This window comes from Haliotis cracherodii, unplaced genomic scaffold (genome assembly GCF_022045235.1).
Source record: "Haliotis cracherodii isolate W230 unplaced genomic scaffold, xgHalCrac1.p SCAF_1, whole genome shotgun sequence".
Lineage (NCBI taxonomy): Eukaryota > Metazoa > Mollusca > Gastropoda > Lepetellida > Haliotidae > Haliotis > Haliotis cracherodii.
Window position 1 is genome coordinate 73,230,451 of NW_027266264.1, and position 27,961 is coordinate 73,258,411.

At 41.9% G+C, this 27,961-nt stretch overlaps 1 protein-coding gene across 1 annotated transcript; it reads right to left on the reverse strand.

The window, feature by feature from the left end:
• Positions 1-9,832: 9,832 nt before the first annotated feature.
• On the reverse strand, positions 9,833-26,282 carry LOC139457452 (uncharacterized). Its single transcript, XM_071238846.1, has 8 exons — positions 25,646-26,282; positions 22,240-22,764; positions 20,966-21,406; positions 19,956-20,134; positions 12,731-13,223; positions 11,619-12,134; positions 10,424-10,864; positions 9,833-10,020 (listed from the first exon to the last, which is right to left on the reverse strand). Exons 1-8 carry the CDS (start codon positions 26,025-26,027, stop codon positions 9,833-9,835), a joined length of 3,165 nt encoding a protein of 1,054 aa, XP_071094947.1. The 5' UTR covers positions 26,028-26,282.
• Positions 26,283-27,961: the final 1,679 nt, after the last annotated feature.

Sequence of the window (27,961 nt, forward strand, 5' to 3'; positions counted from 1 at the left end):
TTCGGAAATTAAAACCTTTTACTATCTTTCTCTTGTCTCTTGTATCTTAGCATGTAATAACTTAATAAAGAGAAAAGTAAATGTTATGAAGTAGTGTAACTTCCAGGAGAGAGAGAGAGAGAGAGAGAGAGACAGACAGACACACAGAGAGAGAGAGAGAGAGCGAGAGAGAGAGAGACACACACACAGAGAGAGAAAGAGAGATGAACTTTGAGACTCAGTACGGGGCCTGTTGTGACCTACTTTACCAGTGCGCAAGTCATGATAAAAAGCCCAGGGTTGTGCTCGAGTAAAATACACTGGGTCACCTGATGTACCCCGGTAATACAAACAAGTGTCCCGAGTCGCAGTATGCGCTCAAGCACTAACTACAGTCCACACATTCGGTGGTGGTTGGAGGTGGAAGGGTGGAGGAGATAAAATTATGTAAATATGTCGCATTTTCAACACCCAGAGTGCAGTTCAGTTGCACATGAATAAAGCATGTTATACACATATTGACTGTAACTTTTCATGCATTGCACATACTGCCTCCGCGGTCTAGTGGTAGAGCGTCCGCCCGGAGAGCGAAAGGTCCGTGGTTCGATCCGCGACCTACCAAAAGACATAAAAAGATGGTACTTGTTGTTACCCTGTCTGGTCGGCTCGGACTCGTCTGGAAGGGGTATGCGTGTTAAACTGCGGCATGGTATCTCAGTGAGTTAGCACTATGAATCGGCATCAGTATGGACTAGTACAAGTCTACACACACACACACACACACACACACGTGCATGCACGTCGCTATGTTATTGCAATAATCTTGGACGCGACGTTAAACCCCATGTCACCTCACCTCACCTTATGCATTGCACATGCGTGAACAAAACCGCTGGTTTGGGGTTTACCCATCACCTTCATTTCTGCATTTGTCATGGGATTTTTTCCAGTTCATTAAATCATCCAGTCACGGTGACGTAAGCATAAACAACTTTTTCTTCAGGTACTGAAATTAAATAATCCATCGCTCTAAACATATTCATGAAGACATCTCCTCGATGTCTAGGTCGTGGTTCACAATATCGCTGTTAATCCACGGCTTGCAATTTTGATCTTTGCGTGTTTGTTGGGAGCATGATATTCACACACGTGGTTTGTCCATGCGATTATGTAGCTGCCAGGTGCTCGTAAAAACACGTTTGTTTCACCAAAATAACGCTCACGCAATGTCACGGATTGGTGAAAATCGACGTCTACGCCCAGTGGATATGTTGCAAATAGGAATGGTGCAAAACGAAGTTACCATACGTTATGACTTTCATTGAAACACAATATCATCTCTTTGAAGACGTTATCTGCAAAAGGGCAACCCTCATGTTTGTTTGTTTGTTGTTTAACGCCGCACTCAGCAATATTCAAGCTATATATGACGGCGGTCCGTAAATATTCGAGTCTGGACAATCCGTTGAGTGACATCGTGAGCATCGATCAAAGGAATTGGGACATAATAACATGCATCAACCAAGTTAGCGAGCCTGACCATCCGATCCCGTTAGTCTCCTCTTACGACAAGCATGGGTTACTGAAGACCAATTCTTACCAAGATCTTCACTAGGGCTCACATGTACTAGTCAAATAACACGTCTGACATGAAATAATTGTCAGTCAGTTGGGAGTAAAGTGGGAGTAGTGGATGTAAACACGTGGATGTAGAGGTCGATGTCTGTTTAAAATTATGCGTGTAGTGGATGTAGAGGTCGATGTAAATTTTTAATAAGAGGTGTAGTTGATGTAAACACGTGGAGGTAGAGATCGATGTAGGTTTTTAATAATGCATGAAGTGAATGTAAACACGTGGATGTGAGGTCGAAATATGTTTTAAATAATGCGTGAAGTGGATGTTAACACATAGATGTAGATGTCGATGTATGTTTTTAATAATGCATGAAGTGAATGTAAACACTTGGATTTACAGGGCGATGTATGTTTAAAATATTGTGTATAGTGGCTATATACAGACTTGTTGGGAATACTCTTCCTACTGAAGACAACAATTCATAGAGCTATTTTCAATAGGTGTACATACACTATATCATTATGTGTCAATGTGTCCTTGTGCAGTCGGCTTGCCTTAAGCACCGTACGTGACATGCAGTATAATGTAAAGTTGTTTTGCTTCGTCAGGATCAGTTCTTTTGCTCCAAATGTCGGGCAAAGTCGAACAAAGGAAAGAGGACGCCAACTAGACATTCAGTCAACATTCAGACCAGCAACCGCTGCAATTCGACTCAATTACAGACAAAAGCTTTCACTGCTTCTCTGTTGACGGGGAACCTTGAACGTTGACAGTGGAGCATTTGCTGAACTGGATCAGGGTCTTTTTCAGTAGTTTCCTAAACATATATATGTGATTAGTGGACAAACAGCTTGGTGTGCAGTGAATAATCGAGTACTATGCTTCCTACAGAATTTCAAATTGAGTCATGAATCCATTTCTATGCAATCGTCAGTATCAGTGATGTGTTTGTGGTGGTAGGAAGCACTGCCGTCAACTGCAAAGGAAGATGTCCTAAAACGTACTTGCTATCTATCATCAGCTTTTTGCAGGACGCATTATTTGCACAGATTAAATGTAAATATTTGCTATATTACGGCATGATATGAAGCAGGGATACGAAAGTGAAACAAGTCGTAGGCGTTTACCACTTTGGTGAAACAATCAAACGGGTACGGAGCTGAAACAGACCCTAGGGAAGAATCCTGGATCCCTCATATCCTGGCACAAATAAGGGACACTGTTGACATGATTAGCAACCTGTCTGAGTCAGTTTCTCGACTTGAGGCGGTCGGGTAGCCTAGTGGTTAAAGCGTTCGCTCGTCACGCCAAAGACCCGGGTTCGATTCCCGACATGGGTACAATGTGTGAAGCCCATTTCTGGTGTCCCCCGCCGTGATATTGCTGGAATATTGCTAAAGCGGCGTAAAACCATACTCACTCACTCAGTTTCCCGACCTGATCATACTATTGCCTTGGTGCTCCACTCCCATGTATTGTCTCTGAGTGACTTCTACTGTAACTTAGCACCGCATCCACCTCTTACGTTACAAGGTAATGCATAGCTCCTTTCTGTATGTATTTAAACCAAATACAATGCGTTTGAGCTCATATCACCAGAGATATCAGGTATAAACCACTGTGACCATTATGTGAACTGCTCCTGATCATGACTTCATTCTGTCCCTTATAGGTTTCCATATTCTTACGGCCCTTTGACTAACAACCGACCCCGTTCTGTACAAGCCAGACGAGTAGCTGAACTAATTGGCATTGTGCAATCTGCCTGCTGTCGGGGCGGTCGGGTAGCCTAGTGGTTAAAGCGTTCGCTCGTCACGCCGAAGACCCGGGTTCGATTCCCGACATGGGTACAATGTGTGAAGCCCATTTCTGGTGTCCCCCGCCGTGATATTGCTGGAATATTGCTAAAAGCGGCGTAAAACCATACTCACTCACTCACTCACTGCCTGCTGTCGTATTCCCAGCTGACATTTGAAACGGGTGCAAAAATGCAAGCCAGAGTCGGGGAGAGCTGTCAGCTTAGAATTAGGTCACTTCTGTTGCAAACATGCTTGCAGCCCCTGATCCAATTTGCTCACGCTGGAAAGAAAAGTCACACAGTGCACATTTTATTTAGGCAATCCCCATTTTAACCTCATTCGCTAGCATAATGATATCGTTCGCGCTGTGTCAACACTGAGCAAGGGCAATTTCGTGACAAGGGTTATCAAGGGCGGATCCAGCATTTATAAACGGGAGGGGTCTAGATATCAAAGTCCTCTCTCAATTTTACTGCCTGCAACATACTACACACGCACATCAAATACAAATGTTAGGTTCCTGCTGATGATCAGGTGTCAGTATCATTCTGGCGGCTCTACAATTTAGTAAGATTGCAATAATGAATTATGAGTATGAAGCATGTGTTGGAGGTTGGGTGTTTTCAGAACAAGATAAACCACGCAAGTTATTTATATGCTGTGGATATTTTCTAAGACACAAATATTTGATAATGAGTCACAACATGATATAGTGTATGTATACCCATTGGCAATAGCCTTATAAATTGTTGTCTTCAGTAGCCAGAGTATTCCCAACTCGTCTGTATATGGCCAAGGGTCTTCTCGACATAAAATGTGATAATTTCACAAAGTTTATCGTCTGCCTGCCCCAGCTGCTGTACACGATATCCCCACAACGGTGTCTGTCGTGTTGTTGGTGGTGCTGGGGTGGCTATTGTGCACCAATATGGTTTATAGTTTCCGTGCAGCTGGTGAATCGGATAGAAATAAGGCAAGCTTATTTGCAATGTTACATTTGTTAAGAAAGTGTTTTACAACAGCTGGAAAAACAGTTTTCCCCCTTAAAGGTCACTCTTCTAATACAGTTGGGGGCGGTCGGGTAGCCTAGTGGTTAAAGCGTTCGCTCGTCACGCCGAAGACCCGGGTTCGATTCCCGACATGAGTATATTGCTGGAATATTGCTAAAAGCGGCGTAAAACCATACTCACTCACTCACTCTAATACAGTTGCGTCATTGATACCCTGCAGGGTTCTCTTTTGCGGCCACATGTTTTGGACAAATGTAACATGTGGCGGTACAGGAATGTTTCCTCAAATATATTTGTTCCAGGCCTTCCTCACAGTCCGTCTATGGTTACACATTCAAAGTGAGTGAGTTGGGTTAAACGTCGCTTTTAACATTATTCCAGTTATAGCGCGGCATGTCAGCTTAATGTGGGACGAAAGCCCGAAGTGATGCAGGTCTTAGACGTTTACCACTTCGGTGAAACCCACGAGCACGGGTATGGTGCTGACAAACCTAGAAAAATAATTGGGGCGAACCGGGATTCGAACCCACAATCATAGGTTTCTGGTGTGCCCAAGGGACGCAACTCTGCACACAGAAACGCGGCGCCTTAGACGACTGGGCCGCCCTTGCCCCCTTACACATTCAAAGCCTCAGCCTTGATTTCAAAAGATTTTGTGGTAGACATAGAGAAGAGATTTGACGCATCGGTAGTAACAATTGTGTCCGGTGCAATTTCTTATTTTGACTTGTGCCATATATTCATCAGCAGGTGTCACATTGATTTTATGAATATCGTTTTCAAGCACATGTTCGCAGGCAAAATATATTGTACACCTGTTTCCTATAGTTCATAGATAGTGTGTAAGAGCCATAAAATTGTTGATCAAAGTTGTTTTAGATTTGTTCTACGGCTTTTAAGAGAGATGAAAAATGTCTGTCGGATTTGGTTCTATTGTACACACTCAGGGTCGGTCATGAAAGGGTGTTCTGTTTGCTTGCTGCACGTGGTCTTTCTCTCAAACGTTGTCTTTAAATTCATTGCATACCGCTAAGCTATTGTTTCACTATAAGGTATCCCGAATTTTTGTTTTGTTTTCCTGGTATTGCTTGGATTTAGACGGTTTATAAAACACTTCAGTTATAGCAGACGTAACACGTATTCTATATAATGCGTGAATCTTGCAGGTGCATTACGTGCTAAAACTCCAAAGTTGCACAATTATATGGTGACTGCTGTATACATTTTGACACAAATAACATACCTTAATATATAAACGAGAGGTACTGATAACAAGAAATGCGGAGTGTGAAACATATGTAACATTACTTCCATGTATCCATTTATAAATTGTATTCGCGAACACCTGGTATCATCATTATTTGATAGGGATACAAAAGCAAGCACATGCTTATGATATAGTAGGAATCGGACACTTGACACCACGTGTTTACATCCACTACACGCATTATTTAATACATACATCGACCTCTACATCCACGTGTTTACATCCACTACACGCATTATTTAATACATACATCGACCTCTAAATCCACGTGTTTACATCCACTACACGCATTATTTAATACATACATCGACCTCTAAATCCACGTGTTTACATACACTACACGCATTATTTAAAACATACATCGACCTCTACATCCACGTGTTTACATCCACTACACGCATTATTTAATACATACATCGACCTCTAAATCCACGTGTTTACATACACTACACGCATTATTTAAAACATACATCGACCTCTACATCCACGTGTTTACATCCACTACACGCATTATTTAATACATACATCGACCTTTACATCCAAGTGTTTACATCCACTACACGCATTATTTAAAACATACATCGACCTCTAAATCCGCGTGTTTACATCCACTACACGCATTATTTAAAACATACATCGACCTCTAAATCCGCGTGTTTACATCCATTACACGCATTATTTAATACCATACATCGACCTCTAAATCCGCGTGTTTACATCCACTACACCCATTATTTAATACATACATCGACCTCTAAATCCACGTGTTTACATCCACTACACGCATTATTTAATACATACATCGACCTCTACATCCACGTGTTTACATCCACTACACGCATTATTTGAAACATACATCAACCTCTACATCCACGTGTTTACATCCACTACACGCATTATTTAAAACATACATCTACCTCTACATCCACGTGTTTACATCCACTTCACGCATTATTTAAAACATACATCAACCTCTACATCCACGTGTTTACATCCACTACACGCATTATTTGAAACATACATCGACCTCTACATCCGCGTGTTTACATCCACTACACGCATTATTTAATACATACATCGACCTCTACATCCACGTGTTTACATCCACTACACGCGTTATTTAAAACATACATCGACCTCTAAATCCGCGTGTTTACATCCAATACACGCATTATTTAATACATACATCGACCTCTAAATCCACGTGTTTACATCCACTACACGCATTATTTAATACATACATCGACCTCTAAATCTGCGTATTTACATCCACTACACGCATTATTTAAACATACATCAACCTCTAAATCCACGTGTTTACATCCACTACACCCATTATTTAATACATACATCGACCTCTACATCCACGTGTTTACATCCACTACACGCCTTATTTAATACATACATCGACCTCTACATCCACGTGTTTACATCCACTACACGCATTATTTAAAACATACATCAACCTCTACATCCACGTGTTTACATCCACTACACCCATTATTTAAAACATACATCGACCTCTAAATCCACGTGTTTACATCCACTACACGCATTATTTAAAACATACATCAACCTCTACATCAACGTGTTTACATCCACTACACGCATTATTTGAAACATACATCGACCTCTACATCCGCGTGTTTACATCCACTACACCCATTATTTAATACATACATCGACCTCAACATCCACGTGTTTACATCCACTACACGCATTATTTAAAACATACATCGACCTCTAAATCCGCGTGTTTACATCCACTACACCCATTATTTAATACATACATCGACCTCAACATCCACGTGTTTACAAATCGCTACTCGCATATCTAAAACATACACCGACCTCTAAATCTGCATGTTTCAATACTGGAACTGTTTATACCTGGACATTTTACCCCGGTCTTGTACTCACATGACGAAATGTGTAGATTCGGGTGAGAATATGGTTTTCACCAAACCATGCTTGTCGTAAGAGTCGATTAACGGGATCGGGTTAGCATTGGTCTTCAGAAATCAATTTGTAAGAGGTGACTAACGGGATCGGGTGATCAGGCTCGCTGAGTTGCATGTCATCGTATCCCAACTGCGGTGAATAATTATGTCAATCACTGGATTGTCAGGTGCAGAATTGGTTTACAGACCGACCTCATGTGGCTGAAGTTGGTTGAATGAACATACAACAAATAAAAAGATATATTGCAGAATGCGGCTTTAAAAAAACAAACAAAAAAATTACAACTCTGACATGATTATATAACATTACCACCAAGACACTCATGTCAAGGTGACGTTGTCCCAATAGTTGACTGACAAGAAGACGGCACAGTAACAATCTCATTAAAATCAGACCTCAGTTTTCGCTACCGCTAAACAAGGATCTGAGGACATCCCATTAGGGGTCACGTCAGAACGACCTTTCATCCGACCAGTCAGAGCATCGCTTACCAGATTATGAAAGTGACAGTCGTAATGTGATTTCTAATCATGCAACCTCGAAGACTTTAACCCGGAACGATAGTTACGGGTTTAACGACTGAATCCATACAATCTAGACCATCTGTTACCCACTCCAGAATGTTCTTTTGTTCAGGTTTCAGATTTGTAATCGAGAATTTGCCAAAATATGTTTCGAAGCGTGGTCGCCAATTTGAAATTAGTGCCGTAAAGCACGAGAAAGCTGCCTTCTGATTGGTCATTCCATTGGTCGGTCCAAGTTCGCGCAAGGTCGGTCTGACGTGACCCGTAATGGGATGTCCTCAGATCTTTGTTTACCTGTAGCGAGAACTAATATCTGATTTTAATGAGATTGGCACAGTAACAAGACTCATTGTTGTTAGGTGTTTGTCATAAATAGAATAGTTAAGTATCGGTACTTCGCAGTTAAGAGCAGATGGCACCCTTTCAGATATACACTAGACTGTGCTGGTATGTGTTTGATAAAGGCCATGCTCAACAGGTCCTCCCAAATAAGCATCACTCACACTAACAATGACACCCAAAATGTATCAGTGAGTGAGTGAGTTGGGTTTAACGCCGCTTTTAACAGTATTCCAGTTATATCGCGGCGTGTCAGCTTAATGTGGGAGGGAAGCCCGAAGTGATGCAGGTCTTAGACGTTTCCCATTTCGGTGAAACCCTCGAGTACGGGTATGGTGCTGACAAATCTAGAAACATAATCGGGGCGAACCGAGATTCGAACCCACAATCATAGGTTTCTGGCGTGCCCAAGGGACGCAACTCTGCACAGCGAATCGTGGCGCCTTAGACGACTGGGCCGTCCGTGCCCCCCAAAATGTATCAGCATGTATCCGAATTTCTATCAGTTTTGTGGACAAACATTGTCTCAAACTCTGCAAACACCAATGGACATGCCCTGCTCCACAACCGGAACAATGATTGAAGTGTGCGCAACATTAGACTACAGTATTCCACCATGGATTCTCAGGCCTCACAGGAATCATCAAAATTGCAGATTTCTTCTGGCTTAAATATGTAACGAAATATTTCTAAGACATCACTAATTGATCGATGACTTCAAGAAATATTCTTTTGTCTGAAACATTTATGGTGGTAACAAATACTCCTTTTTGATGTGATGGTTTCAATAAACACCGACCGCTTACACTTTTTTTAACAAGAGTCCAACATTGGACATCCGTGAGAAGGACTGAACACTGCTTCTGAGAGTCAACCTGTTCATGAAACAAGGAAACGAGCAACACCCCCATTTTCAGTTTAAGTCCAACTTGTCATGAAAACATAAAAAAAAAAAATTAAAAAAAAAAAAATCATCAAAAGGCATCAGTGCACCACGAGACTGATCCGAAAAGCAAGGGTATAGGTGTTGCTCCAGATAACAGACGGACATCGGACATGCTGATCACTATAAAATCTACTTTAGTAGAAATTGGTTGAATTAACATACAACAAATACATACTGCACAAGGAAACCCATTCGGGAAGCGGTTATTGTTAATACATTCAAAAGCATCGGATTATTCCTCTGATAATATACATGTTTACTGACGATGCGTTCTAGTTCTTATGAAATGCACTTAAGCCTATAGACACAAGCATATAAGAAGACGTGTACGCACATTTATGGGAAAAGAAATCACTTGTTTGTCAATACATGTTTATGTAATAATGTTTTTATCTGAAAAGCCTTGAATGGCTTCAACTGATCTGGGATATCATTTGCACATGACCCTCGGTACAGCCCGAATCGTAAAGGTGGGAGCTGCATAGGTAAGGCCAAGTATTCCTTTCAAAGGTGTTAACGGTCCATCGTCTGGGAGGAACTGGAACCTCTGTATCATGGCCACCAAGAACAGGAACAACTCCATACGGGCCAAGGACTCTCCAGGACACACTCTGCGACCTGAAGATGAATGAGTGAGTGAGATAGCGCAAATCAGTTTAAAGTAGTGTCATTGTTGCCTGTCTCAAAGTTTATCATATACGAGTGAGTTGCCAGTTAAGGCATGATGAGAAAAGCTTTACCTTTGATATTTGTCGACCGGTAATGTGAAGTGAGTGAGTGAGTGAGTGAGTATGGTTTTACGCCGCTTTTAGCAATATTCCAGCAATAACACGGCGGGGGACACCAGAAATGGGCTTCACACATTGTACCCAGGTAAGGTGAAGAAATGTTACAGCATGGTTTGTGTGAAATGTAACTGCATAATTACCCATAGAGAAGGGAATGAACTGCATAATTACCCATAGAGAAGGGAATGAACTGCATAATTACCCATAGAGAAGGGAATGAACTGCATAATTACCCATAGAGAAGGGAATGAACTCGTCTCTCTTCATGTACCTCCCTTGGTCATCTAGAAATCGCTCGGGTCTGAAGTTTTGTGGATCACCCCACACAGTTGGATCATGCAGTACCGAGTCCAAATTCGGTAGGACAGTCACGCCCTTGGGGAACGTGTAGCCCCTAAACTGGACGTTGTGGAGTACACCGTGAGGAACTGCAAGTGGGGCTATGGTTGAGCATCTATGGACCTCGCTGATGGTGGCTTCGACGTAGGGAAGATTGGTCTTGTCCTTCATACTAGGTTTTCTACTTTCGCCGATGTGTTCTTGTATCTCCCTGAAACACTTCTCCTGTACTTCCGGGTTGTGCAGGAAGTAAAGAAGAGTCCAGCGGATTGTGGTCGCTGTTGTCTCAATTCCACCTACGAATAAATCTCTCACCGTGTTCACCAGGTGACCTCCTAACAGAACAAAAAACATGACAATCAGCAGAAAGGCAGCATACAGTGGATACTCAGTCGATTGTCTTTGGCCAGACATAACAGGAATTGCGTAAGCACATTTTTTCTGCTTAACATTGATATTGTGTTTTAATTCAAGGTGAGGTGAAATGGGGTTTAACGTTGCGTTCAAAATGTATGCATTTACACGTGTTTTGTTGTTGTTGTTTTGGTGTGTGTGTGTGTGTGTGTGTGTGTGTGTGTTCTAGTTCGGACTAATGCCGTTTTCATAGTGCTTGCCCACTGAGATACCTCTAACGTCTTTTGGTATGACGCGGCCAGGAATCGAACCAACCACCTTCCGCTCTCCGGGTAGACGCTCTATCCACGGAGGCGATCCTATTTTCATTCAAAACATGCAATTATTTTCTATGAAAAGAGGGGCTGAGTCTAACTGGAGTAATTTAGGCGTAACCTCAAATGTAAATATAATTCCATATAATCATGGAGCGCTTTTTAACATTATTCCAGTTATATCGCGGCGTGTCAGCTTAATGTGGGAGGAAAGCCCGAAGTGATGCAGGTCTAAGACGTTTACCACTTCGGTGAAACCCACGAGCACGGGTATGGTGCTGACAAACCTTGAAACATAATTGGGGCGAACCGGGATTCTCTGCTATGCGAATCGCGGCGCCTTAGACGACTGGGCCATCCGTGCCCCCTATTCCACTAAGTGGGAGTGTGGTGTTATTAAGATAGTTCTTTGTCAACTTACTATCAAACGTCTCGTCGCTCCCACGGAGTTTCATCTCCTTGATGTAAGCTGTGATGAAATCGTCCACATTGTCTTCGTCGTAATTATTGAAATGTTCCTCAACATCTTTTTCAATTTCACCCTTTTCTACTATAGCAATATTTTGCATAAGTTTTTTAAATTTGAAAAAGTCTCCTGGGATAAATCTCACAATTGGAAACATGTTCACGATATTTGCTGCCCCGAGTGTCGCCAAGATTATATCTGTAGATTTTAAGAACTTTACAAACCTCGGATCAGTATATTCGAATTGCTTCCCCAAACAAACAGCGCATATGATATTGGCCACGGCGTTGTGCACGAGTCGTTTACAGTCAAAGGCAAGTCCACCCTTGTCCTCAATTGCTTTCAAGAAGACCGTCAACTCGTCTTGTATTTTGACCTCCAGCAGGGACCTCCCCATCCCAAAATCTCTGAGTGTTGTTAAAGCAAATTTTCTTTGTTCTTTCCAGTGGGTACCCGAGGTCCCCGCTACCCCTGAAATGGTGAAAGTAAGGTGAGGTGAAATGTCGCGCTCCAGATTATTTCACTCATATTGTCACTTGTATGCACGTGTGTAATTTGGCTGCTTGTACTCGTCCGGCCTTTTGCCGATTTTATAGTACTAGCCTACTGACATACCATGCCGCAGTTTAACATGGATACACCATTCAGAAACATAATACTGACAACGAGCTGGCTTCTCCCGTTGTTAACCTCCTATTCCAAGCGCAAGAAATACTACCTTTTAATGTATTTAGGTGTGCCGCGACCAGTTAGGGGATCACGAATAACACACTAATATATATATACATAAAGTTCGGGATCATAAAAACGCCGTTATAAACGATTTTGGTCTTTCTGAAAAAAAGTCACCATGCATGTCCCAATTCCGTTAATCGATGCTCACGATGTCACTCATCGGATTGTCCAGACTCGAATATTTACGGACCGCCGTCATAAATAGCTTGAATTTTGATGAGTGCGGCGTTAAACAACAAAGAAACAAGCAAACAAAAACAAAAGTTCATGTGAACCCAAAAAAATCGGTAACGGAAATGAGAAAAAGATCACAAAATAACAATTTCACATACCTTTGCCTCGTGCTAAAAACTCCGTAAGAAACGATTTGGGTCTTTCTGAGAAAACGTCACCATTCTTGACAAGGGCCTCTTTAATGGCACTGTATCCGCACAGGACAATAACTGGCTCATTGAAGATGTACACGCTGAAGATGTCGCCATACTGACGTCGCAGTTTGCTGAAAGTCACTCGAGGATCGGCATCCATTTGAAAAATGTTGCCCACCAGTGGTAGAAGAGGGGGGCCGGGGGGAAGACCAGGGGGACGCCGCGTTGACAGCCATAGAATTAGTAATACAGTGATACACACCAGTATCAGAGATGTATTAAACATCAACAGTCCCGCTAATAGAGTTATGGCTGCCAAAGTTGCAGCAGAGCCGGAGCTGACCATACTTGCAACCGTACGTATGTAGTGTCCAGGGTACACTGACTTGTTATTATCGCTCGCTATCGTCCTCTGCACGAGGCGAGGGTAGGAGGTGCAGAGTTTTTTTTGTGTAAACTAGGTCACTGTGGTGTTTTCTTCTCTTTGTGCCGTGTGCAGGGCGACACCGAGAAGTGCCAGTACACGTTGACCCAGGAAAGCATTGGGTTACATAGATTGGCGGCAAGGGCTGGACGACACGAGACATGAAACTGGTATTTTTTATGGACTTGTCTATTATCGTCTATAGTGATGTGAGGTGAAATGGAGTTTACCGTCGCGTCCAAGATTATTGCACTTATATTGTGACGTGCATGCACATGTGTGTGTGTGTGTGTGTGTGTGTGTGTGTGGTGGGGGGCTGCTTGTACTCGTCCGGACTGATGCCGATTTTAAGTGCAAGCACACTGAGATACCATGCCAGTTTAACATGAATACCCCACTCAGACACAGTATACTGACCAGCCATGCTAAAGACCTATTCTACCCCGGATCTCCACGGGTAACATATACATGATCACGTTTTGCATTATTAATGTAAATAGCCTGGTTAACATTTGCGTGTGTTTGCTATGTGTTTGGCTATTACACATTTTATATAATCGTTCTGACCTTGGAGTTCTAGGGCGCGTTGCAAGCCACGAATCGCTTACAGAAAGCAAATTCATCGCTCAACCCGGGGTCTGCAACAGTTCGAAGCGCTTGCGCACTCTTCCAAAATGGCGGCACAAGTACCGCTTGGTTGCCTTGACGTTTGTTTGTTTGTTGTTTAACGCAGCACTCAGCAATCTTCAGGCTATATGACGGCGGTTGTAAATAATCGAGTATGGACCAGACAATCCAGTGATTGACACCATGAGCATCTATCCACGTAATTGGGATACGATGACATGCATCAACCATGACGTAATAGAAGAGGCTCGGTGACGAGCTGATGAAATTTATGACTACTTTGAAGATATTGAGCAGACTGAGGATGATGGGGTGTCAGCTACCTTTGCTCATTTTCTCGTTGATCCAGTCAAGAATTCCTTGTTCCGCTGTCAAAGTAAGCCGCCATTTTGGTTTGAGAACGAAGCGACCTCAGTCAGCGATTGTTTCGCTTGCAAGCGGCTGGAAGTAAGCGCACTGTTGTATGGCGAATCGCTGTACATCGCTTACAAGCGATTGGCGCTTTGCAACGCACCCCTAGTTTATCGCCCACTTTCAATGCATACATCATGGGATGAACATCTAAATCTTGCCGGTGAATTACGGTAATTTACTTATGAACCTCCAGTGACGCCATTCTGTTGTTTTCCAGTAGGGTTAAATCTCATTAACAGGGATGGTATAATGTCTGCGGGATTTTATATAATATCCCTGATTTTTATAGGATATCTCAGGCATATAATGTGTTATAATATCTAGGGTATTTTATCAATACAACTTCCGTTCAGATTGTTACATGTAATGACATGTAAAAATCAAATGACAAATGTTTTCAAAATATGTACAAGGATCGAAAACGCAACCCACGTATCTGTAGCCCACTGTGTGTACTACTAGGCTAAAGAGGAGCTGATAATTCGCCATGCGACTAAGAACCGTGCGCCAGCAACAGATATTTTCCTTAGGTTCATGGAAATAAAGTTTCTTTTTTCGATTTATAAGTTAAATAAAATTTGAAGTATAATTGGGTTAATTTTAGCATAAAAATGTCAAAGAATTTCATGTAACTTATGTCACCAAGGATTTATAGATTCTTTAATATTCCAAATAAAATCTTTTAGGCCTTGACGGGTGCTTCTCTTGCATGAGTGGACCAGTTTAGATTGTTACTGAGATAAACAACCAAATATTTGTACTGTGTTGTCCCATTCAAAGTTTCACCTTTAAAGGACCATTTTTCACCTTTGGCAAGTTTATAACTAATTTTGAATACAATATATTTTTAGTTTTGACTCTATTAATGGTGAGTTTCCATTTATCACAGTACTTTTCTCAATTTGCTTTTACAAGTCACCAGCTGTGCTTGGGAACATGATATATCTTTGCAAATCTTAAAAGAAAGAGTTGAACAACGTCTGGAATGTAACTGAATACCGTTTGTACAGCTGTTATGGATTTCGGATACTAATTCATTGAAGAAAAAGGAAAATAAAAATGGACTCAATATACATCCAACGCCAAATTTGCATTCAAACTTATCAGACATTAATCCCTTGTCTCGTACACACGTAACACACGTTTCAACATGTTCATATATACAACATAATAATTCCAACATTATGGAACTAGGTCTACGTGCAGTAAATAATCGCCATAATTTACACGTGTGTATTGAATCAAATGCTTTAGAGAGTCAACAAATAATGCATAAAACTTTTCCCTTTTTTGCTGATAGCAGTGTTTCAGAGATTGCAATTTTAATACATTATCAACTGTTGAATATCCTTCCCTAAATTAAGCCTGCGATTCAGAAATCGTACCCATGGTAATGGCCCAACACAGGTTTCTTATTAATAATAAAAGTAAATATTTTACTGTAGATTTTTGAAGCAGAATATGGAGTCATCTTGATGTTTCCTTCATGTTTGAGGGGCTAAGGTGTTTTGTCTTCATACAAGAGGGCTGCTATCTTTTCCAGTCACTTTCCAAGTGTTGAAATTTTCCACAATTCACTGAAACATAGTACCTGTACAGGGGTAGGTTATTTGTAATCAATCCACGGATTTCTGCTAAAACTAATTGATTTCTTTATGGCCCTAATAAGGCTTTTTATGGCACCATCACGCCGTCAGCGCGTGGGGGGTCATGGCAATGCTCTCTAGATAAATCGCGTAAAAACCTACATGTATACTACTCAAAAGAAGTTAAAGAACGCCCGATGTGACAATGGTATTTCTGCCATGGCCGATGGGTATTGCTACCTACACTCTTCCAACTGTGTTAGGGGCGGTCGGGTAGCCTAGTGGTTAAAGCGTTCGCTCGTCACGCCGAAGACCCGGGTTCGATTCCCGACATGGGTACATTGTGTGAAGCCCATTACTGGTGTCCCCCGCCGTGATATTGCTGGAATATTGCTAAAAGCGGCGTAAAACCATACTCACTCACTCACTTCCAACTGTGGGTGTTCTTGAAGTGAGTGGTATATGATGTTGCACTGCAAATACCATCATAATGTCGTCCGTAAATATTCTTTTTGACATTTGATTTATGATTAACTTGTATTAGGTCTCTTGTCTTGTTCCATTGTACTATCATATGTACATGCATACAGTAGTTTGATAAAGACAGCTGTGAGTGAGTATGGTTTTACTCCGCTTTTAGCAATATTCCAGAATATCATGGCGGGGGACACCAGAAATGGGTTTCACACTTTGTACCCATGTGGGGTCTTCGGCGTGACGAGCGAACGCTTTAACCTCTAGCCTACCACACCGCTGTGCGGATGCAGTGCCATCAAAGAGGCCCTTGTCAAGAATGGTGACGTTTTCTCAGAAAGACCAAAATCGTTACTAACGGATTTTGTTTCTCGAGGCAAAGGTATGTGAAATTGGTATTTTTGTGATCTTTTGCTGATTTCCGCTACCGATTTTGGGGGCTCACAAGAACTTTCGTTCGTTTTTTTTGTTTTATTGTGTTTTTTTGTGTTCTTTTGTGTGTTTTTTGTTTGTTTGTTTGTTTGTTTTTGGTGTGTGTTTTTTTGTTTTGTTTTTTTTGTTGTTGTTTTTTGTTTTTTTTGGGGGGGGGTTGCTTTTGCTTGTGTGCTTGTTTGTTATTTGACGCTGCACTCAGCAGTATTCAAGCTATATGACAGCGGTCCGTAAATTTTCGAGTCTGGACCAGACAATCAAGTGATTGCCATCGTGAGCATCGATCAACGGAATTTAAACACAATGACATGCATCAACCAAGTCAGCGAGCCTGACCACCCGATCCCGTTAGTCTACTCTTACGACAAGCATAGGTAACTGAAGACCAATTCTAACCCAGATCTTCACTGGGGCTCACATGTACTAGTCAAATAACACGTCTGGCATGAAATAATTGTCAATCAGTTTGTAGGAAACTGTTTCATAGGCCATGTCCGTTGAAACCATATTCCTGAGGCAAGGGAGATAACTGACTTTAAAAGGTCCCACTAAAAAACTAACATTTCTGATCGTCGCTTCACCAGTGGCTGTTACGAGTTACGCCCCTTCAATGTACCACACTACAAAATACTGACCGTTCAGATTCCAGCTCTTATCACTAACATGCGATTCATGTGCATGACGATTTCATCGATAATGAATATATATATTGCAATAAAACGGCTTTTACCTCCCAAAGTGCATCAAATCACTTGAGCATCTTGATTTAAAACATGAAACGATTTGGAAAGTATCTTTCGACGCCTAGTTAATGTTATACTTGCTCTGCAAATCCTGCAATCGAACAAATCGGCATGGCAGTTGCCATGTTGTTTGTGAACCGGATGTCAATTTCGTACGGGTTTTTAATTTGACTATGCATTAGCATGTGTTTATGAATCACTATCAAATAGTCATGATACCAGGTGTTTGCGAAAAGGTGAGCGTATCCTTCTCAGACGGTGGATCCCATCACAAATACATGCAAAGGCAAGTAAATTGTTCACCTGATAAAAACACACACGTGAAGTAATCTAATTGGACCGCGGAAGTATATTGTTAAGCTGCTGACAGTCATGACATTTTTTGTTGGAGGTTGTTTCATTGTTGGTATTTCCAAAACCTCTAACTTGTGTTATCAGACTATATCTGATCGTGTATAAGTTTGTGCGTGTCATCAGTAACATGTGTGCCAGTTTCCTCAGAATGTATTACTGAAACACAAAGAGAAGTAAATAATGCGCTTAAAGCAGGTAGTCTGATAAGTTGTTTCGTTAGGAAGTTGTATGGATGTCAAGTGATTTGTTTTTCACCAAAACTTTTTTAAACTGAACTGATCGCTGAAGATTCGTATAACAGTAGTGTGCTGTATCTGAGATAGGTAGTGTTTTCATTCTAACTGGCTAACTGAAAAAAAGAAGAGTGTTTATCCGTAGTTTCTATTGTGCCCAATGCCAATATTATCTACCATGCCAAATTCACTACTGACAACTGAGACATATAGGGAAACTCTAAAAGGTAGAATTTCTTGCACTCGGAATAAACTGCTGCATGGTATCTCAGTGGGCAAGTACAATAAAATCGGCAAAAGTCCGGACATGTATAAGCAGCCAAATTGTACTTCAGGTCTTCAGCAACCCATTCTTGCCGTAAAAGGTGACTATGCTTGTCATAAGAGGCGAATAACGGGATCGGGTGGTCAGGCTCGCAGTCTTGGTTGATGCATGTCATCGTATCCCAATTGTGTGGATCGATGCTCAAAACGTCAATCACTGGAGTGTCTGGTCCAGACTCGATTATTTACAGACCGCCGTCACATAGCTGGACTTGCTGATTGCGACGTTAAACAACAAGCAAACCAAACCATCATGCCTTAACTGGCAACTAACCCTTACGTGATAAATATTGAGACAGGCAAAGTATTTTGAGTTCCGCAACCTCACTCATTCATTTTCAGGTCACAGAGTGTGTCTGAGAGTCTTTGACAATGGACCGTTGACCTCCTTGAAGGGAAAATTTGGCCTTACTAACGCAGCTCCTACCGTGAATAATGTGAATTCATGTGAATAACTTTCATCCAAGTTCAGTTCATGTTCAAGGATTTACAGAAAAAACGTTAATACATAAACATTTTTTGACAACAAGTGATTTCTTTCCACATACACGTGGGTTCACGTCTTGCATTTTTTCATGCTATATATAGGCATAAAATAATTTGGTAAGAAGAACGAGATAGCCATATTCCAGGCATATCACGGCGGGGACACCAGAAATGGGCTTCACACATTGTACCCATGTCGGAATTCGAACCCGGGTCTTCGGAGTGAACGCTTTAACCACTAGGCTACCCGACCATCCCTGTCTCCTTTAGACACCTATATTAGACTATATTGATTTTAGTGACAATGTTATGTTGGAAGACCATTTGTTAAACCTAACGTCTATTTAGCTTGAACAGAAAAGTACCACATTGAATAAATAGTTTATTCTGAGTTACATATAGCATATGAAGGACTGGTGTATAACTTGATTAACGATACAGAACTAAAGGAATGCATTTAATTTAGTTATCAGCTGGCAAAATATTAGCCTCGAGATGTTTTGATTCGGGTGACTCAAACATATGTCACGTGAAGTGGTGTTGATTCTTTGTTTGTTTCGATGTTTGTTTAACGCTGCAGTCAGTAATGCTCTATATCACGGCCTGTAAAGACAAGTCTGGTTCAGATGAACAGTTGCAAGTATTTAATGTATAAGCAAGTCGTGGAACGTTACTCATGGAACTTTTTATGGTTATATGGAGATTACAGGCGAGGTGAGGTGAAATGGGGTTTAACGTCGCGTCCAAGATTATTGCACTTATATAGCGACGTGCATGCACGTGTGTGTGTGTGTGGCTCTTGCACTAGACCAGACTGATGCCGATTTATAGTGCTAGCCCACTGAGATATTATGCCGAAGTTTAACATTAATACCCCAATCAGACACAGTATACTGACTCCGAGCCCACCAGTCCTTGTTTTAGCCCCTTAATGCCGAGCGCCAGGCAGGGTAACAACAAGTACCATCTTTTAACGTCTTTGGTATGACGCGGCCGGGGATCGAACCCGGACCTTCCGCTCTCCGGGCAGACGCTCTACCACTAGACCACGGAGGCGGTCGCCATGGAGATAACAAGACCAATGAGTAGTTATTTTGCCCTTGGTATTGCCTTCATGTTGAACTGCTGCGGGCGGTAGACGATGCCGGGCAGTCCCTGTAGGGATGGGCTCACCCCGTCTACAGGCCGGAATTCGAACTCCTGTATCATGCTGGTGGTAAAGAGGAAGAGTTCCATTCGTGCCAAGGCCTCGCCAAGGCATGCTCGGTGACCTGAAAATAACAGAGAGAACATTAAGCTGGGGTCTGGATAAATAGGCAATATTATATACAGAAAAACTATATACAGGCCATTATACTGACAAAAACAGGTATCGTATGTGCCGATACTTATACCGACAGATGAAGAGCTGTATAAACAGATCCTGATACTGACAGAGACAGGGATCGTATAAACAGATCCTTACGCCGACAGAGACAGGTATAATATAATAAATACAGATCCTTATGCCGACAGAGACAGGGATAATATAATAAATACAGATCATTATGCCGACAGAGACAGGGATCATATAATAAATACAGATCATAATACCGGGGGGCACGGGTGGCCCTGTCGTCTAAGGCGCCGCGATTCGCTGTGAAGAGTTGCGTCCCTTGGGCATGCCAGAAACCTATGATTGTGGGTTCGAATCCCGGTTCGCCCCGATTATGTTTCTAGGTTTGTCAGCCCCATACCTGTGCTCGTGGGTTTCACCGAAGTGGTAAACGCCTGAGACCTGCATCACTTCGGGCTTTCCTCCCACATTAAGCTGACACGCCGCGATATAACTGGAATACTGTTAAAAGCGGCGTTAAACCAAACTCACTCACTCAATCATAATACCGACAGAGACAGAGATCGTGTATACAGATCATTATGCTGACAGAGACAGGAATGGTATAGACACGTCCTTATACAAACAGAGACACATCGTATACTCAGACGTTTACCGACAGAGAAGGGGTCGTGAATATTAAAAACAGTAATATATCATGTGATCTTTCAGCCTTATTTCATGCTAGATCTGAAACCTGAGTTGGGTTGCGTGTGTAAATTCTTACCGAGGGAGAATGGAATATGCTCATTCATCTTCTGAAACTTCCCTTCAGTGTCCAGAAATCTGTCTGGCCGGAAGTTCCTAGAATCGCCCCAGAGATCCGGGTCATGTAGGGCAGAGCTCAACATAGGTAATACGGTGATTCCTTCAGGGAAAGTGTATCCCCGGAACTCTACGTCATGGAGTACAGAGTGAGGCAGACTGCTTGGTAAGATGTCGGCACACCTCAGTATTTCGGTAACCGTTGCCTCGACGTACGGTAAGCTGGTCTTGTCCTTCATGGAGGGTCGTCTGCTTTGCCCGACGTTTTCTAGGATCTCCTGGAAACACTTCTCTTGTACATCCGGATAATTGAGGAAATACACCAGACCCCATCGGAGGACAGTAGCTGTGGTTTCAGAGCCGGCAATGAACAGGTCTCTAAGGCACGTCTCTAGATTGCCATCTACAACATATAATCAAAGCAAATAGGACTTCTACAAATACATGTAAGACCAGTCGCCAGTCAGTGTTTCTTTAACCTCTGCATTCTCTCCTTAAAGTCGCTTTAAATGTGTTGAGGGTATTTTAATTATCTTGACTATTTTGAGTGGTCGGTTATTAAATTGTTCAAGCTAAGTAAATAGACATTCACCTGCTGGCCACTTGACTAGCAAGGATGGATTCAGAATACTTGGATCGAGAAAGGCAAATATAAATTGCCGAGATCATATTGGTTACATTCACGGGCTGTGAAGTCATGAACACCGTCGATGGTTTCGGGTGACGTGTCCTCTTACGGTATAAACTGGCGCAGTTTCTCAGACAAAAGACGCCATTAAGACCACTGTTTGTTTGAGAAAATACATAAATCTTCTGTTTGTTTATTTATTTATTTGTTATTTATTAAACGCCGCGCTCAGCAATATTCCAGCTATATGAGGGCGGTGTGTAAATAATCGAGTCTGAACTACACAATCCAGTGATTGACATCATGAGCATCGATCCACACAATTGGGATACGATGACATGCATCAACCAAGTCAGCAAGTCTGACCACCCGATCCCGTTATTCGCCACTTACGACAAGCATAGTCGCCTTTAACAGCAAGCATTGGATGCTGAAGACCTATTCTATACGGATCTCAACGGATCCAAAACTCTTCTGAAACTCTGGATTACGGATGGTTAGTTCCACCTCAATTCAAATTGACGATACTCAAATTAACAAAATTTTGTTACTGTTGCATTGATGTTTTTTGCATTTTCTAGTATGTTCGATGATTTATGAAGCCTTACCATTCATATTCGTGTTTTGACCTTCCTGACGGCGCTGTTGTATGGCCTTGATATAAGCAGAGGTGAAGTTGGTGACGTTACTGTCATCGTCGTTGTTCCTGTTGTCTTCAATAAACGGACGAATTATTTCTTTATCAATAATAGATATATTTCGAAGAGTTTGCTTAAATTTGAATAAGTCCCCCGGTAAATAGCGAACAATTGGCAAAACGTTGAGGACATTGGCTGTGCCAGTGTTTCTGATGTTCTCGTCCAGACATTTCATAAACTTGACAAACAAAGGATCGGTGTATTCAAACCGTTTTCCGGAAACCACAGAACTTATGATGTTCGCTACAGCGTTGTTGAGAACGCGGTTACAATTGAAGTCCGTGTGGACACATTCGTGGATGGCCTGAAGAAAGAACGATAATTCTTCTTGTATTGCATCCTCGAGAATGGTTTTGCCCATTCCGAATTCTCTGAGAGTGGTAATACTAAACTTTCTATGTTCCCGCCAGGTGGCGCCCGTTGAAAACACAAGACCTACAGCAAAGCAGAAGAAAAATGTATCATATAAATGTGTCATAAAAGTGTATCATATACATGTATCACACACTTGAATCACGCACGCACGCACGCACGCACGCACGCACGCACGCACGCACAAAAATTGATAAGAACATGAAGGAAATTTTACAAACTGACATAATACATGTACACTGCGTTACAGAATTACTCTTTGAATACCCGCACTACTTAGAAATGTATCTCGTCGCACACTAACGTTAGAGCAAATGTAGAAACTTGTAGGAAATGTAGGAAAACAGGGGTAAAGCATCTATTCAAGGCGTGGGGGTAACGCAAGTCATTTATAGCTTTATATAAGATAGTTAGGCGATAAATCGCAAAGTACAATGAAGAACGAAGCGTGGTTTATTTTACGATAAAACGTTGTTCTATCAGACGTCATTTCTTGAGATTCTAGCATCGCAAATCGATGACGTCGTAGACTGAACGTCGTCGTCATCTTTGAGAGAGAAGTGTCTAGTGAGTTGTGCCCCAATAAATGTAGCTTGGCAACACAGAAAAACGCCACGGCCGAACGATCGCATCCGAAAGTGGGCGAGATATGGCAATCGGAAATGGGTTTGGTTTTGGTTTGGTTTGGTTTGTTCTTTTCCGCCGCACTCAGCAATAGTCCAGCTATATGACGGCGGTCTGTAAATAATCGAGTTTGGACAAGACAATACAGAGATTGATATCATGAGCATCGATCCACGCAATTGGGATTGATGACATGCTTCAACCAACTCCACGAGTCTGACCACCCGATCCCGCAAACGGTATTGGGAGACAATTATATGTAGAAGCCGTGAACATTGAAAATATCCGTGAACCACCAAACTTAGCCACGTGTTCTTAAAATGGACATTGCAGAGGTCGGATTGTATCCATGGAGTCATCACTATTTAAATACAGGTAAATATTTTTAAAGCATGTGCCTTTTCCTAACATCCTTAAAGAGACTGTATGCCTACATTATGTGGATATCTCATATCAATATCAGAGATAAGGACGAGTGGGAATTGTTTATCGTACAGTAAAACACTGCAGGAAGAATACACCAATGTACCAGGATCTTTGAATCACCTTGTCTGTGGGTTGCAGCACTTTCCTCCCATATTCCAGGTGCCGTGATTATGTTAATTGTAATATTTTACCAAGAAGTATTCTTGATTTTAACGTTTGGGTGGCGTTTGTACATGTGTTTTAATGTATCTTGCTCCGTTGACTTTTATCTTTTTTATGTACAAATGTACCGTAATTGTCAAACTATGTTATTTCACTTACATTTCGAAAACAAACCTTGAATTAATCTTATCCCATTACTAAGAATTTGAATAAATACGCTGCTATCAATCTTAGTCTCAAGTTGTCTCTACCCAAACACCCCTATTATCATTGATAGCCTCTCCCAAACACAGTGAGTATGGTTTTACGCCGCTTTTCGCAATATTACAGCAATATCACGGCGGGGGACACCAGAAATGGGCTCCACACATTGTAGCCTGCAACCTCGGGGTATCGCGGTACTTGTCATGTACGCTAAACGGAACAAAATGCACTCACTAACCTTTATGTTAATTCGTGTTCTCTGTATCAGATATCATTCATGTTATCAAACAATGCATATTTTAGTGATAAAAGTTCATTATTTACATTAGTAGCTCCGAGTAAAAGCCGGGCCTCAGGCTCTGTCGGACAAGGGAGAGAACTCCATCGTATCGCGGTACAGAGAAAAGTTGTGTATGGAGGTCCGAATTGGACAAAAAGAGGACATAATTCTACCAACCACTTGGTATGATCATGCCAGACATCAGTGATTTGTCCAGACAAGTGCAAAGACAGCACAAGTAAAATTCTAAATGTGTTATCAGCAATAGGTATTCAATGCATATGTACCGAAAAGTAAGAGAAAAATATTTTTATAAGTCAACATCAAAATATCAGAAATGATATTTTAAGATTGTTTAAAAATAATTGGATGACAATAATTTGTCACAAAATGGAAAAATGTTAAATGTCAACAATAAATATATAAAAAGCACTCCTAGTATGCCCAAAGTATGTATTTATCTTTTGGTTACTAGTGAAGAACGTATTTCTAAGTTTGGCATTATGGCCCTTATGATCTCCCAATAGATTCTGGGCACAGAGCGGGAAAAAATGTGCGGACTACGTAACTTCCGTTACCTCATTAGTCGCCATGAATATGCAGATGATCTAGTTCAGGTCGATAGAGAAAGTTTACTTGGGGAACTGCGGGTTATATCGTTGGCCATTGATAGATGGGGGTAAGGCAATGTTACAACAAATGCCAGAAATATGTATCAACGGATTAATAACTCCTTACTTACAGCAGACGGAACATTCCGAGGAAATTGAAATTGTTTACGAAGTGAGCACTTCCTGGCTACTGATTTGCATTAACAGACAGCCGCTAAGAGGCGTGTCCCGCGTGAACTATCGGAAATCACAAATGCCGCGATACGATGAATGCCGCGGTACCATGGGGTCCGAGTATACCCATGTCGGAAACGTTTTAATCACTAGGCTACCCGACATCCCCACTCCAAAACAGGTTTGTGACTACACGGATTACACGGAGCCATGGAGAAACCATTCATGCATGGTAAGACAACCCAGACAAAGTGAATAAGACGTTGTAATCATGGGGAGTCAAAAATAAACCACTTTGATTGATGGATTGATGTATTGATTGATTGTTAAAGCGGCGTTAAAGAAATCGCTGTTATTCACCCACTAATTGTGTCGATTAATATTAGTTTTGATCCAGTCGGTTGTAAGAGACGTACACATATACGATATGCATGTAAGTATGTGTCTATACAGATATATTTACCTTTTCGTTTTGAAAGATGATCAGTTAAAAATGACGGCGGTCTGTGCGAGAAGACATCGGCGTTCTTGACAAGGGCCTCTTTGATGACACTGTAGCCGTTGAGGACGATAACGGGTTGGTTAAAGAGGTACACACTGAAGATGTCGCCGTATTGACGTCGCAGTTTGCTGAATGTTACCCTGATGTCTGCATCCATGGAGAATACGTTGCCCACCAGTGGTAGAAGAGGGGGGCCGGGGGGAAGTCCAGGGGGACGCCGCGTTGACAGCCATAGAATTAGTGACATGGTGACAAACACCAGTGTCACAGATGCATTGAACGTCAACAGTCCGGTTGTCAATGCCAAGATTGCGACAGCGCAGATACAACTGGAGACTGTCATGCTTGAAGTCTCCACGGTGTGGCCGTCACGGTCCCGTCTGAAAGGATATCTAAATTACCTGCGCTATACACACACTACAATAGAACGCCCGTACTTGCATCATAGCTTACATCATTATAGGTGTGCAGTGAAGCGGAAATACCAATGTTGTGAAAACGATATCTCGGTTGCACAAACCTTGTGGTATACTCACGTACAAGGGCTGTCAGTTTGTTTATGAGTCAATACTACATTGAGCTAGGAACTCGACCTGGTTTACTTACAACGATGGCTGACAACACACTTGAATTCTTCGGGGTCTCCCGTGTTCATCCAAGGGACGACCAACTCGTACCTTTCCGAAGACCTCCGGAAACCTACGATCACTACACCAACTTAATGACAACGTGCACCTACCTTTTGCACCCTTGCCCACACTGTATTCACTACATCACTGAGGCGGTTGAGATATGGCAGTGACATCCAGGCATGTCTTCAATACATTGGTGGCATATTTGTGAAGAGAAATGTGCACTGGCAAATGGCAAATGACACTGCAAACTGAATACTCAGTGATAAACACGAAACTCAGCCCAGCAGATAAGGGTACACTGACTATTCAACTCTTATATGAGGCGCATGTGGCATTCAGAGCTTAGCGATGCTCACAACAAAGCACCTCATTAAAACACACCATAGTCCAGTCTACCTCTCGAGAACACCCGGACTCTTATATAATGAAGCTCTGACCTCGTGAGGGGCAAGTGCACATGCAAGTTCAACATTGGAGGTTTGACATAGACTCCTCATCCGAGGTGAGTCAGTGAGTTATTATTCAACGTCACATCACCAATCTTTCAGCCACATCGTGACGACCTCATCACTCCTCATCCGAGGTGAGTAAGTGAATTATAATTCAACGTCACATCGCCAATCTTTCAGCCGTATCGTGACGACCTCATCGCTCCTCATCCGAGGTGAGTAAGTGAATTATAATTTAACGTCACATCGCCAATCTTTCAGCCGTATCGTGACGACCTCATCGCTCCTCATCCGAGGTGAGTAAGTGAATTATAATTTAACGTCACATCGCCAATCTTTCAGCCGTATCGTGACGACCTCATCACTCTTCATCCGGGTTGAGTAAGTGAATTATAATTTAACGTCACATCGCCAATCTTTCAGCCGTATCGTGACGACCTCATCACTCCTCATCCGGGTTGAGTAAGTGAATTATAATTTAACGTCACATCGCCAATCTTACAGCCGTATCGTGACGACCTCATCACTCCTCATCCGAGGTGAGTAAGTGAATTACAATTTAACGTCACATCGCCAATCTTTCAACCACATCGTGACGACATCATCACTCCTCATCCGAGGTGAGTAAGTGAATTACAATTTAACGTCACATCGCCAATCTTTCAGACACATCGTGACGACCTCATCTAAGGGTAAGTTCTATAAGATAATCAAGAATATTATTAAAAATGTTTTTTCTTACATTTGCCCAATAAAAGTATTTTCACTTTAATACAATACAGACTTTCAAACCAGCGACTACCAGTTGAGCTTGGTCGGTGGCACCAAATATACACAAAGAAAAAAGTTAAGCACACCCACATGTATTTCATTATTGTTTGGTCCCAATATTTGTAACAGCCAGGAAAGATATAATTACGGGAAGAATTATGTTTTCTCGAGTGGATGTAATCAGTCATGCGTGACTAAAGCTCACGTGCCATGCATGGTATGCCCGTGCAACATGCTACCCTCGAGTATCGCTAAAAGCAGTATATCCAAACGTTAAAGTTGCTTTCTGAAGCTCGGTTTTGAACAGTTACTCCATGACATTGTGTAACCATGGCACGAAGGCGATTATCAAACGCTACAAGATAGCAAATATTCGGGATGCATAACGCAGGAATGTCTTGTAATGCCATTGATCGGAATTT